The sequence below is a fragment of the Erpetoichthys calabaricus genome, chromosome 1 (genome assembly GCF_900747795.2).
Source record: "Erpetoichthys calabaricus chromosome 1, fErpCal1.3, whole genome shotgun sequence".
NCBI classification, from domain to species: Eukaryota; Metazoa; Chordata; class Cladistia; order Polypteriformes; family Polypteridae; genus Erpetoichthys; species Erpetoichthys calabaricus.
This window is the reverse complement of record NC_041394.2, coordinates 302252743-302268044: the sequence shown is the minus strand read 5'-3', so window position 1 is coordinate 302268044 and position 15302 is coordinate 302252743. Positions and strand designations below refer to the sequence as shown.

At 38.7% G+C, this 15302-nt stretch overlaps 1 protein-coding gene across 1 annotated transcript in view; it reads left to right on the top strand.

The window, feature by feature from the left end:
- LOC127526694 (serine/threonine-protein phosphatase 6 regulatory ankyrin repeat subunit C-like) overlaps positions 1 to 15302 on the top strand; it is a 183124-nt gene that overhangs the window by 60850 nt on the left and 106972 nt on the right. Inside the window, exon 9 of the mRNA XM_051922866.1 lies at positions 7348 to 7425. Coding sequence (XP_051778826.1) covers positions 7348 to 7425 — 78 coding nt within the window. The remainder of the gene's footprint in view (positions 1 to 7347; positions 7426 to 15302) is intronic.

Here is a 15302-nt window from a genome sequence, read left to right as displayed (position 1 = left end):
CTCTGCATGCTCTCCTCGTGTTCGTGTGGATTGTTGTCTGAGTATTCTTTTTTTCTTGTACATCTAAAAGACAGGTGTGGTATGTTAATCTGCAACTCCAAACTGGCCCTGTATGTATGTGATTGAGACCTGAGGTGGACTGGTACGCCATTCAGGGTTGACTGCTGCCTTGGACCTAGCTGAAGAGTCACCAATCAACATAATACAACATATTTCAGATGTGGGAGGAATGCCTTACTGGCTGGAGAAGAATATGACATGGATGTGGAAACATCACAGAAATAATTCTATTTATAAGAAAGATATTGGATGATTAACTTTGCTTCCTAAAATTACACCATTATGAGACACTACTAGACTTACTTAAAGTCAAACAGCATATTAAAACATTGTGAATGATACAATTTAGGAATGATGCTTGACATCACCCATGTTTTTTAACTTTCAAAGGAAACCCACACAAGGACATTGAGAACATTCAAACTGAACACAGCCACAAATCATCAAACCTGAGGCAGCCAATACGAGCCAGTGTGCTCTTAAAATTAAGATATTTACACTAAATTAGTAACCTGGTATATTTTACATTTTTGTGATAGGAAGAATTAGGAGCAAAGTGGGACATGAACTCCCTGACACAAACACCCACAATTACACTGACCAAGGGCCTCATGCATAACGGCGTGCATAGAATTCACACTATAACATGGCGTACGGACAAAAGCGGAAATGTTCATACGCACAAAAAAATCCAGATGCATAAATCTGTGCATTCACCAAGTTCCACATTCTTCCGCTCCATAAATCCCGGTCAGTGTGAAAAGTAACACACATGCACACGCCTGCTGCCACTTCCCAAACTCCTCCCAGAATTACGCCTCTTTGAATATGCAAATCAATTGTGAAAAGGCAATGGCAAAAGCACGGGGGGATATAGAAGAATTTCAGCGAATACCAAGTGGAGGCAAGGAAAAACGTACTATTTGTTGGTTTAAATAGTGGTATAAACAACAAAAGGAAGTTGATCGAGTGACATTGATTGTTGGAGAAACTCGAAAGCTCAAATTCACAAAATCACACAGTGCCCGAAATAAAAAAGAAGTTGTCAAAGTCGCCGTGAAAAGGCGAGTCATAGCCCACGGTCTGAGTGTCATATGAAAGCTTACTAGGGTACAGAGAAAAGAAAAAAAAATAGGGACACAGTGGGAAAAAAGCTTTCTCGAAATTTCCACCTTAATCACGTAGTTTATTTTGTCATTAAAGTAGAACATCATAAACTTCATTTTAAAATCGTTTAATTTACTAGTTTCACAAATCCCATCGTAACTAAAGTAGCAAGTTAAATGCTGTTTTGTATTTGTTCTTCTATGTGCTCTATGTGTGTGAATCACTATGTGCTTCTTAAATGGGCTTTCTGTTCCTCTGACAGAACACATTACATTCGTGATATTACAGCTCTCTGAATAATTAAAATACTGAGATGTATACTTGATATCATTTTCATGATGATAGGAATTAAAGCATGTATTAAACATGGGAACACGGTGGCACAGTGATTGTTCATGCCTAACACAAGATGCTTGCTGTGCCATGCAGACCTTCGATTAAATAATTTATTGTAGCAGTACTGTCTCTTTCAAACATACAAACACCCAATTCCTGTCCTTCCTTTTCTTTCTCCAAGTACCCAATCCTAGTATTTCCCTCTACTTATCCTTTACCTGTTTTCTCAAGGGTAAGTGTACTCGTCAAGTTTATTATTGGGTTGGTCTACTGTTGCACTTTAAGATGAACACACACATACATAGCTATACGTATACACACAGACCCTAACCACAACAGTGCCCCATGAATTACACACACATGCTGATTAACCTTTAGCACTTTAAACCACACAAGTGCTTTAGGAATAACATAGCCTGTCACTCAGAACTTCAAGAGACTTACTTATTATCGGCACGAACAACATACAATGACATGTTCAATAATATCTCAGACCTCAATATTACTTTTGGTCTACAAGAATACATTTAAACATGCAAAGGCTCAGCACTCTTGACTATTGGCCATTTATCAGCCAAGAATACCTTATTTTACATACTGTTCCCTAATACTGAGTGGAGCTCTCACTCGCAGACTTAATAAACCTCACAGCACAGAGGTAATGGGAAATCTCTGGCTGCACCAGGTACTCAGAGAAATCTACCTTATTATTTCAATCACTCTATAGACATTAAGACAAAGCATAGAAAGTTAAAAGCATCATGGTATTTATTACAGGAATAATAATAATACCACTGGAACAAAGAATAATAGAAAATAAGACTGATAGAAAAGTCTTGATATGTATGGTCTGTAGAAAAAGTTTACGGAAAAGTTACAGATGACAAGGATGAATGTCCCAGGCCGGCGTTTGATTTAGCAATCGATGTTCATGAAAATGCTGTTAACTGACGATCGGATGAAAACTGGTCATACGTGTCTTTGCTTTCTTCTCTGACGTCGCTCTTCCGTCATTGCTGTTTCTCTTCTTCTGATGTTGCTTTCAAATGAGGCATATTTATTATAAAGTTTCATGCCATGGTTTCACAACACATGAATGTTGTATGCACCTGATTGGCTGGCTGCCAATATGATGGATGAACTCTTTAATCTATCTTTTCCCAGACTGTAAACTAAATTGTTGTCCCAGATGTCCATCCATAAAGTAATCAATATCCTGAGGTATCGGCTCAGTCTTCCTTTCCCAGGCTGTAATACCAATTTAGCACTATGCTGTGAACAACTGTTATAAAAGTGAGGTGTAAGGGAAGAGGATATGCCTTTTTTATTATAATGCCTATACGAGTGTCCTACATCTGAATTCATCTTGTTGGGATTGAGCAAAATATAATAATAAAAATATAGAGAATAATTTGTAGATTTTATACACCATAACAGCCACATAATCATCTCTGAAACAGACGTTAAGCCATCTGTAAGCTTAGAACACAGATTCTTCAAAACTTTTAAGGAACATTGAAATATCTTCGTAGTACATGTTTAATTATTCTATCTATCTATCCTTCTAGTGTCGCACCAGCCCCAGCAAGAATGCAGCGTGAGGTAGGAACAATCCCTGAACAGGGTGTCAGCTCCTTGCTATCGATGCGACACAATATAGATTATTTAAATGAAGTTAAAATTATATCTGTATAATATAATAAACATATTTTGCTGCATTTCATCTTTATAAAGTGTCTCAGATTGTGCAATATTGTAACTGTATCACAAGTTTACAGTGAGGTGATTGTACTTATAAGTACAAACAGTTCTACAAGGAGCACTTGATGGACTGATTGATGCATTTATAGTTCTTGGGATGAAACTATTTCTAAACCGCGAGGTCCATACAGGAAAGGCTTTGAAGCTTTTGCCATATGAGAGCAGTTCAAATAGGCAGCATGGCTGAGGCAGCGTGTGCTAAATGCTGTATACCGATAATTCTCTTTCCGATCAGCTGCTTTAGAGCTGTGATTTCACACTCAGATACAGTGATATAAATACTCCGAGTGGTGCACTGAGAGTAATATGGAAAAAGATGATCCACTATGGCAACCCCTAATGGGAGCAGCTGAAAGAAGAAGAAGAAGGTGCAGTTAGAGTAACAACGTTAAAGTAGCTATGGTATTTGGAATAGTTTGGCCATTCTGTGGACCATTATATTGTTACAGGTTAATTTCAATCGGATGCCTTAAACTAATAAACAATACAGTGGAACCTCGGTTCACGACCATAATTCGTTCCAAACCTCTGGTCGTAAACCGAATTGGTCGTGAACCGAAGCAATTTCCCCCATAGGATTGTATGTAAATACAATTAATCCGTTCCAGACCATACGAACTGTATGTAAATATATTTTTTTAAATATTTTTAAGCACAAATATAGTTAATTACACCATAGAATGCACAGTGTAATAGTAAACTAATGTAAAAACATTGAATAACACTGACAAACACCCAGGCTCCCTGCTCAGCTGCACTACAGGCTCGCTCTCAGCTGCATGCGCTCTCTCTCTCTCTCTAGCACACGAGCCTGCCTGCTCTCTCTCTCTCTCTCTCTCTCTCTCTCATCAGCACATGAGCCTGCCTGCTATCTCTCTCTCTCTCTCATCAGCACACGAGCCTGCCTGCTCTCTCTCTCTCTTTCATCAGCACGCGAGCCTGCCTGCTCTCTCTCTCTCTCATCAGCACATGAGCCTGCCTGCTCTCTCTCTCTCTCATCAGCACATGAGCCTGCCTGCTCTCTCTCTCTCTCTCTCTCTCATCAGCACACGAGCCTGCCTGCTCTTTCTCTCTCTCTGTCTCTCATCAGCACACGAGCCTGCCTGCTCTCTCTCTCTCTCTCTCTCATCAGCACACGAGCCTGCCTGCTCTCTCTCTCTCTCTTACATTGCAGCAGTTCAGCAGTTCACGTCTGACTGAGAACAATGCAACACGTGCGGAAATCATCAGCGCGCACAAACCGAAAGGGAAACTGTCTTGTTCGTATACCGAGTGTGTGGTCGTGAACCGAGGCAAAAGTTTGGCGAACTTTTTGGTCGTAAACCGAGTTGTACGTGTACCGAGGCGTTCGTGAACCGAGGTTCCACTGTATGTGGTTAATTTCAGTGTATATGGTAAAGCCAAGTCAGGGATGTGGATCTGAAAAAGAAAGGGAAACCACACAAGAACAGTAGCATTGCTTTGACGCTGGGTGCCGCCAGTTTGCAAAACTGAGCGGAGAACTTGCGTATGCCAGGGTTTGAGCTACTGTGAAAATGTGCATGGCTTTACGCCAAGTTTAGGTTTTATACATCGCTATTTGAGCGTGGAAATAGGAGTATGCAACATTTTTTTGCATACGCACCATTTATACATGAGGCCCCAGGCCACTTTGGTGTTTCCAAAAGTGAAATGTAAGAAGACAATTAGAACATCTATCCATTATCCAACCCGCTATATCCTAACTATAGGGTCACGGGGGTCTGCTGGAGCCAATCCCAGCCAACACAGGGCGCAAGGCAGGAAACAAACCCCAGACAGGGCGCCAGCCCTCCGCAGACAACTGGAACACTTAGAGAAAAATCCATGCAGATACAGGAAATATGTTCCGACTTCCCACAGGCAGTGGTCAAGTTGGAATTCAACCCCACAATTCTGAAGCTGAGGTGCACCATTTTGCCACTGTTCTACCCAACATAGACATTTCGGTTTATATAATAAAAATGTGACCTCATTAATGTATTTAGTGAAATACTGTATATTCTGTTGGGTTGCACAGTGGTGTATTGGTAATGCTGCTGCCTTGCAAAAAGGATACCAGGGTTTGGGTCCTCCCTCTGTGGAGTTTGCGTGTTCTCTTGTTTCTGCATGGTTTTCCTTCAGGTGCTCTGGTTTCCTCCAAGTCCAAAGACATGCAAGTTAAGTGGACTAGTGATGCTAAATTAGCCTGTGTGTTTGTGCTCACCCTGCGATGGACTGGCACCCTGTCCAGGGTTTATTCCTGCCTTGCACCATGTGCTAGATGGAATAGGCACCCGCAATTTTGTTCAGGGCAAAGCAACTAAGAAAATGCCAAGTGTACATTCTTTGACTGTTTTTCAGATCTGAAAATGTATTGTTATGTATTTAATGAGCAGCATATAAGGAGTAAGAGAATGTAGGTGGAGAGGATCAAAAGAGGCAAATAAATCAAGACTGTCCATTAAAGATTCTTCCATAGAAATGACAGCAAGTGCTCCAGCTACACAGTTTCGCATTTTAGTTGAGCATTTGAGCTATTAAACACATGGCTGCTAGTTCAGTCACTTCTGTTGACTCACTGAGCAAGTCATTTAACTTACCTGTGTTTCTCCTGAACTGCAACACAAACCCTCACACCTATTCTTTTACACAGGGCTGTTAGTCAATTTTGCATTACTCATGCCTTGTATCGTATCTACTAATGGTCATAGTTTTAGTCAGAGTTTTATGGGGGAGGTAAATTTAAACAAAAATATTTAAATGATCTATTATTGTGTTAGTGACACACTATCTTCAATGACAAAGAGCACCATTCCATTATCTGTACACAATGTTGCTTTGATCCTTTATTTATATCCTCAGTTAAAATTGTAATTACTACCTGAAAAAAAGAACAATGGGATAAAATTTAAATCTAACAATTTATTTTGTCCGTACAGTGTATCTGATTTCTTAAGGTGTCTTTTCTGTCATGGGACAGTGGGGTATCAAAGTTAGATTTTAAATATCTACTATGGATGTTTCCACTCAAATCCATTTCATATCAAGTTCTCTTAATCCAGTTTGGCTTGGAAGGGCTGGAGTTTCCCCTTGTGACACTAGCTGCAATACAGGAAAAAGGATGCCAGTCCGTCTCAGGGTTCATTCGCACACACACTCATCCTCATACAGAGTCAGTTTGGAATCTTTAGTGAACCTGGCTAGCATACAGTATTTCTGGGTATAACTGAAGTACCTGGAGGAAAGCCCATAAGGATACAGAGAGAACATGCAGACAATGACCATGATCAGGGCTTGAACCTGCTACGAGATCTAAGAGGTGGTTATGCTACCACTGCAGCACCATGCCACCAGCATGTGAAGTAGATGGCAAAATGTGTTTCCATAGTAATTGATGGCAGACAGGAAACAGCTGAAATATTGAAATAGGTTTGAATGAAACTTTCTGTTTTTTTTTATTTATATCAAACATTAATTTAAAGAGAAATTCTCATGAACCAGTTTTGTTCAAAATCAGTAGGGTTCTAATATTTCAGGAATGCTATGAGAGTGCCTAATTTATTTACATAAAGATTGATCCTTTTACATGTTATGTGTGCCATAAATGCACACAGGCGGACAAGACATCACATTGACTAAATAGTGTTTATATCTATCAAAGACTCAGAACTGAACTTACTGTGTATAGCACAGAGAAAGGGATAGTGAACTACTATAAAGTTTCCAATATATTATTACTAAAGAGTCCTATTATGCATATTATGGACAGCAGCAAAAGAAGGTGCTAAAATAATACTAGCTGATTATCGGTTTAAAAAAATGACAAGCAAAAATTAAATTAAATTAAATAAAACTTACTTAGTAAGAGGCTAGTTGTGCCCCTACTTCAGTAACCTCTTTGGGGGTCTGACCAGCACGATCCTTTACTAATCTGATTAATGTGAGGCACACCTTCAGTCTGGAATGAGAAATGCACATAATGTAACTACAGAAAGAAAGGAGAAATTTTTATATGTGTTGATATTTGAATATAACTGTGTTCACATAGTTATTAACCTTGTTCTTTCTTTGATTTATCTATAGACATGAAAAGACCAAAAGTCTGGAGTTTCTGATTAAAAGCGGAACAAACATTAACACAGTTTATGAAGGTGGAAACAGGTAGGAGAAAATTAATTGAACAGAATAAGAGGCTTAGGAATTTTTACAGTAAAAGATAAGTTAATCAACACATAAGCTAAAATATATACAATAGACAATTAAGATTAAATACATGGGTGTTAAATTTCATAGCTGTTGGCATGTTTTTATTTACTTACTTTTTATTGATTAATTATTGATTTATTGTTAATCATTTATTTATTTATTTATTTATTGTGTGCTGCTGGCCTGTTGCCTTCTGTGTTTGCTGGATCATGACTGTATATGTACGCGTTTGTTCATGTGCTCTGTGACTTTGGTGTGACTTTGGTGTGTGGCTGCTCTGCTTTGATTGCTGGTAACTGGTAGATGCCATCCTTGTGATGTTTTTTGTGCTCTTTTACATACAGTATGATTGTTTTTGTGTTTCATCATTGTTTGCCTTTTGATTACAATTTACCTTGCACTTTATTTTCTAGGTTAATGTTAGGGCCGCGTCTAGGTTTGTAGAAATTAAAGGGTGTAAGAGATGGCTGGCAGTTTAACCCAGCTGGGATGCCCTTGAGATGGAAGGATGGGGAAGGAAGCTTTTTTAGGACACTGCCTCCCCAAAGACGCTAGATGGCAGCTCCCCTGGAGTGTAGCAGTGCCCCGGATTCCCACAGGACATCCTGGGACATGGAGTTCGGTATCTCATCCCTGTTGGGTGCCATGGGTGTTGCCAGGGGGTGCTGTGGAACAAAGATGGGAGACAAGATTCTCGCCTAGCCCCAGAAGTACTAGAAGGTCATGGGGGCAGAAGCCCAGAATTACTTCCGGGCTGATTAAAGAACTTCAATTCTCCATCTGACCCGGAAGTGTGGCAAGTCATGTGTGAGGAAGAACAGAAGCACTTCTGGGTCAGGGAATATATAAAGGACTGCAGAACACCCAGCAGGCAAGCCAGAGTCAGGTGAAGGCGGATTAAAGTGAAGAGGAGAAAGAGAGAATTGTGATTATTGTATTATTTGCTTGTGTTATTGTGGCTGTGGTACTTGGAGGGCACTGTAAGGAGAAAGAAAAAAGAATTAAACAACTTCTTGGTGCATTTACCATGTGTCCTGTGTGTCTGTCTGTTGGGTTTAAGGGGAAACAGTGACCCCTAGTGTCCACAAGAGTGAAGAAGACCCCGAAGGCCACTTTGTTGGGCACCTGTTAGCATTTCTAAAATATGGCTAGAGTTGGGACATGCTAAGGATTTCAATTGTATTTATGTTAACGTTTTGGTATTTACATGTTTCTGTTACATGTTGAAAAAAAAAATAACATGGGCTTGTTTTTCATGGGATAAACATAAGACTATGAAGCTTACAATATATCAAACACAGCAGTGTTTCTCAAAGTGGGTTCCATAAAAAAATTCAGGGATTCTGCAAGATAAGGTGTCTTTCAATAATGGATAAAATTACTTAAAATTTAATAAGAATTTATTTTATGAAAAAGTAGTATAATAAAACTAAAATGCTTTATATATATACTTTATGTATATACGTATATATTACATGTATAATTACGTATATATGTATTGTAGCAGATGTAGCGTTTGTCCACCTCTCGAACCCTCAGGTACCACTCTGATGACCAGGTGAAAGTATAATAATAATTCTTTTTATTATAATACAGTGCACCAAGCACTCTCCTCCCCACACTCATAAACACCAATAAACCAATACAAAACTCTCTCTCCTCCTCGCCCAGACACTTAGCCCACCTTCCTCCCAGCTCAGCTCAAATGTCTGGGCTTACCCATAGTCCTTTTATAGCTCCTGACCCGGAAGTGGTTCCAAGCACAACCCACAAGTCCATTTCCTTCCGGGTCAGGGCAAACAGTCCTCTTCTTCATCCCGGGAGCACGTCATTTCCTCCAGTCATGTGACTGAGACGCACTCCCGGGTTATAGGGCACGCAAGAGCCCACTAGCCCCCCCTACAGCGACTCCCGGTGGCCCCCAAGGTATCCAGCAGGGCTGTGTGTACAAACTACAGAGTCCATGAGGCCCTGCTGGAAGTCGGGGCACCATCATGCTGTCTGGAGGGCTCCTCCTAGCGGCCTGGGGGTGGCGACCGGAGTCCATAGCCGGTCGTCCATCACAGTATATAAAACAATTTTACTTAGTAAGGTTTTTTATCTCTTTTCAATAAAAAATTCTGAAGTATAGAATTTCTAACTTATAATTGATTAATTGTTAAAATGTGACACATTAAAGGAAACTTGAGCTGCTAGTAATGTAGAAAACACAGAATTTGAAGACACAGAGATCCAAGACCCTCTTATGGTTTTGTTAATTCACAATAAAAATCTGCATCTTTGAATTGTGTGCAGATATCAATAAAAAATCATAAATTTAATTCTAGCGGCTTGTTGTTTGGATTTACTAATACTGGTGATGAAGAAGCTCCAGATGCACCAGCAAAAGTACATAGACATTTGAAAAAAAAATCACACAACATATACAGTAGATAAAAGATAAGATAAAAACTATTTTTAAAGGAAGTTTGAAAGTTATAATTATTCTAAAAAATTTTACATTAAAAAAATTCAAAATGGATAATGAAAATGCAACAGGAGCATCATATAAAGTTTGTTACCACATTCCTCTTCCTGGTGAGGCACATGTCATTGGTGAATCACTTATTAAACTGTGTGTAAAAGGTATCACCTTGTATATATTTGACAAAAATTCTGTTAAAAAATTGAAGCTATGTCTCTTTTCAAAATTACTGTATCAAGGCATATTAGATATTAGCTGTATTGCTGATGTCACTAAAGCAGAACTTATTTCACAATTACATGTATGTGACCCTTATGCATTACAACTAGAGTCCAGAGCTATTGCTGGACCAGAAATTTTACTTCTTTTTCCATCCATCCATCCATCCAGTTTCCAACCCGCTGAATCCGAACACAGGGTCACGGGGGTCTGCTGGAGCCAATCCCAGCCAACACAGGACACAAGGCAGGGAACCAATCCTGGGCAGGGTGCCAACCCACCGCAGGACACACACAAACACACCCACACACCAAGCACACACTAGGGCCAATTTAGAATTGCCAATCCACCTAACCTGCACGTCTTTGGACTGTGGGAGGAAACCGGAGCGCCCGGAGGAAACCCACACAGACACGGGGAGAACATGCAAACTCCACGCAGGGAGGACCTGGGAAGCGAACCCGGGTCCCCAGGTCTCCCAACTGCGAGGCAGCAGCGCTACCCACTGCGCCACCGTGCCGCTACTTCTTTTTCTTCAACATAATTTTAAAAAGAAGTTGAAGAAGGTTTGCTTTGTTGTGAAAATTTGGAAATGAATACCATAGGCGAGAATATATTTAACTGGATTTATAACTTCATGAAAATGCAAGAAATAAGCTGGGAAGATGTATTGAAGTATGCAGTGATGGAGCAAAGTATTTGTAAGAAAAGTGTCTGGCACTATAACATGAACTAGGAATGCTGCCGAAAACCGCAACACAAATCACACTCTTCATGGCTTTTCTAAATATGCTGGTACAAAAACTAAATATCACAACAGACTAGACACTATGCCAGATGTACAATTTCAGTTATCCACCATTATACAGAATTTTCAGAGGATACTGGGATCTAAGAAACAGCTGCATTCTTCTTATTTATCTTCTTTTTATTTATTTATTTTGTTTTTACTACATATTTTTTAAATATATGAGCAATATATTTCAGTATTTTTCTTTTGTAGGTTTTGTGATATTTTGTTAATTAGCAATGAATGTTGGTGTTTGTTGCATATTTATATTATTGTTTAATTTTATTAGAATTCTATACTTTGTTTTATTTTTATGATCAATGACTTTTGTTTTTTGTACATTTTTTTTGCTACATTAAATATGTTCTGTATCACTAAAACAATGTATCTTTCATTTGAAGTCTTATTAAAATTAGAGAGTGGTGGGTGGTGGGGGCTGTCTGTAAAATGGCAAGGGTATGGCAAGAGTTCCACGACCTTTGGAAAATCGTATCAGGGTTCTATGACAAAGTAAGTTTAGCACCAACTGAAATAGAGCATACTGTACAAATGTTTGAAATTGCAAAAATTTCCTTTCAAAAAGCATCCGCAGTTTCTTAAAATCATCTGTATTAAAACAGATAAACATTCTGTGCAACTGCAACCTCAATGACTGATCAATGTACCTTGAGAGAAGTTATTTCAACTTGTGTATTATACTGTTTTACATAGTCAATAGACACTTCTGGCAGCAAATAAAATACCAAATTTCTGAAAAGCAGCAAGGTGAACCTCAAAATATAGTTAACTCTTCATTGGGTACTTTTTTCAAAGTTGAATGTTTAAAAAAAAATAGGAACTATAATCAGATATAGCCCCATAACAACTAACAATTATAATATTTCTGTGGCCACCTCAAGATTAACTGGGCTGAGTTTTTAATTACTGTACATGATTTTGTAAAATGTTTTTAAAACATATATTTTATTTACTCCACTAATACATCTAATTACATTTTATCATCACTGTATTTTTAAATATGACTCATTGTTGCAAAAATGTTTAATAAACAAGAATGTGATATCTCTATCTTTGATGTAACATTAATAATATTCCAAGTTTCAAAGCTGTTAACTAACTCCCAGAATGTGATATCATTCATGCATTTTTGAGGGGTACTTTTTTGCAAATTCCAAATGCACACCTTAGGTTGATTTTTGACCCTTATTTGGAGTGAAGGAGTGTGCGTGTGTGTGCATGTCCGTGTGCGTGTGTGTGTTTGTGCCTGTGTCTGTGTGCCTTATAATGTACTGGTGCACAAGCAAGGGCTGGTGTTTACCTTAGTTGCCGGCGTTATCTCCAACTTTCAGCAACTTAGAAGAACAGAAGAGTGGATAATTGAGACTGAAGCTCCATCCCACATACATTCACTTCCTCTCAAGAACACAAACCCCCTGCTCTTGCAATAGTTCATGATTTACTAAACAGTACAGTATTGTATACAGACTGGCACCCCCTTTACACATAGTTTCCACCTTATATTTGATACTATTGTAGTAAGTTGGTCTGTAATTGTTGGATGAATAGAAGGTGGTTGGAATGTTGTTCATTCAGACATTGACTGATTACATATTTAATTCCAGTACCCACCAGAATGCACAGTTGCTCAAAGGCTAAGGAAATTAGGCCTCAGGACTTTGAAAAAATCTCAAAGGCAACAGCAAGGCTAATCCAAAGGAATTCTTTCACTTAAAAAGATAATCATGTACCTTAAGGGTAGTCCATTCATGATCAAATCTAGTAAACACTTCTTCACACAAAGGGTTATGGAGCACAATATTAAGACAGGGAATTGAACCTTAACTGTTAAAAAATATGTGGGTAAGGCATTGGGTTAAATTAGCTATGCAAATCATACCTGATGAACTGATTGGACTTCCTGCATTTATGAAAGGCTGCATGTCTTACACTTGTAGAGCTGTTAATGAAAAATGAGAAGAGTCTCTGAATGTATTCTAAGAGTGATTAATTGCTGAATGGATTTAAAAAGTGTGGTGATTTTCAGACTGGAGAAAGGCAGGAGAAGATAGTGGTCTAGCATGGGGATTTTCTACGTATAATCCTTGACAATGACATGTCAGCATAGTAGAAAGACACGATAATGACTTATGTTTACACTGTAAAAAAGCAGACAAACAATGACAAAGAGTTGGGGCATCACCCTAGTGACCCCATATAATTGGAAGCAAACAATTGCATGGAAAATACACAATAAATGTGCAGACATATTTTAAGATTGAATTCTCAAAATGAACTGAATTAAAATGACGGATTTTCAGGCTTTGAGGTGGGTCCAGGTGGACGGACACTGGAAGTGATGTCAATCATCCAGTCAGCAGTGGGAGGAAGAGAAGAGACATTATTATACAGCACCAACCGTTGGAGTGGCAGAGAATTACAATTACTTGAGCCCTTAATCTGTCCCTTGTGCACAGCACACGACAACATACAATGCTGTAGTAAGTCTAGAGTTAGTAGGAATGCTTGAGCAAAGCTTTCCTGAAAAGATGCAGTCTAGCTAAAGAAACAAAAAAAAAGTCAGGTAAGTCTAAATTATTTTGCTGAATTTAGCTCATCAAATGATAACCCGGAACCTACATAGGCAAGCATATGTTAGCTACTAGGTTTGACTTGTTCAGTTTGTGTTGCTCTCATTTTAATTCCTTTCCTGTTACCCTCCCCATGTGTGTGTTGGTGACCTTAAAAGACTAGAAAAAAAAGTCTGAAATTTCCTCTTTAAGTGTTGCATGTCTGTCACCCTTGAATCAGCAAGTAGTCTTTAAAAAATAAACCTGTAATTTAGCGTTCAACAGATGCCTAGGTGATTTAATAGTTAAGGCAAAACCTGCAACCCTGTGGTGAAAATGTGCCTGAGCCACACTGTACTACAACAAGAGAAATCAGCCAATTATCTTAAAACTGTGAAACAAGCAGATTGCTACTTATGGATGTCATAATTAAAAATTAGGAATCATCTGCCTTCTGTTTGCAGAAAGATTTGCTGTCTGTATAAAGGAATTAAACATTATAATTACTGTCTGTGTGCTTAGGATGTCTATCCACCATACGCATCCTTTCAGGCTTTCTTATAAAATAATTCCCTTGAAAGGATTATCATCTTCAAAAACATATGTTATGTTTCAGTTCAGTGTTTCGTGTGACCCTCGTTTGAAATTTTTATGTCCCATAAAAATTTCTGTCTTTAATAAAATAAGATTGAATAACATTTCCTTCAATCCTGGAAAAAATGTTCATATATTATTATTATATTACAGTATTTTAATTTCTGATTATTAAATTTGCATTTAAGAAGTTGTGACAGGCCACTGTTTATACTGTATTATGCCAGTAATAGTAAACATAAGGGCTGTAGAGGCAGCAGCCATTTATTGTTATGTGTCAGGAATATCAGTGTTTATCCTGGAGAAAGACATAGGAGTGGAAAGGATGGCTCTGAGGAAGCTGCACACCTTGATAGCAGAGCGTAACCATGGAAAACCGCTTGAAAGCAAGCAGCAAAATGACTGTCCTAGAACCGTTTTTATATGATGTCATTATACAAATATACCCAGGCAATGGCAGGTACTTCTGCTAGTCCTAAAACTTTTTTGACAGAAAAATGTACATTTTGTTAATACTTAACATAATGTGTGGACTTGATATCATTTGCATATAACTTTCCATACAAAACTGTGCTGTCGGGAACAGGAATAGTGTTGCTGCCAGAGGCGTGTAAATTGGGTTGCTGAACATTTGCCTATGCATTATGTGGATGCCCACCTCCTGGTCTGGCTGAGAAATTACACTGTTTGAGCCTGTAAAACATCTCCCATGCGTACATCTGTGACAATGTGCATGTTCTTCTTTTCATGCCTGCATATGCTGGGTTGATGTCCAAATATCTGTTAATGGCGTTTTCATTGGATAGCCATGTTTCAGCCAGTTCTCTGGCACTTTTAGCATTAGCCTTGAATTTTACTTGCACTGAGTCCCATTTAAGTGTGTGTCCGGTGGAACTTGTATGTGTGTAAATCAGAGACTGTGGATCCTTTCTTCTGATCGCATTGCAATGCTCCTGTATATGTGTGGAAAGTGTTTTTGATGTCTGCTCCATGTATGCATGTATGTATTTATATGTATGGATATATATCTATACTAATAAAAGGCAAAGCCCTCACTGACTGACTCACTGACTGACTGACTGACTGACTCACTCATCACTAATTCTCCAACTTCCCGGGTAGGTAGAAGGCTGAAATTTGGCAGGTTCATTCCTTACAGCTTACTTACAAAAATTAGGCAGGTTTCATTTCGAAATTC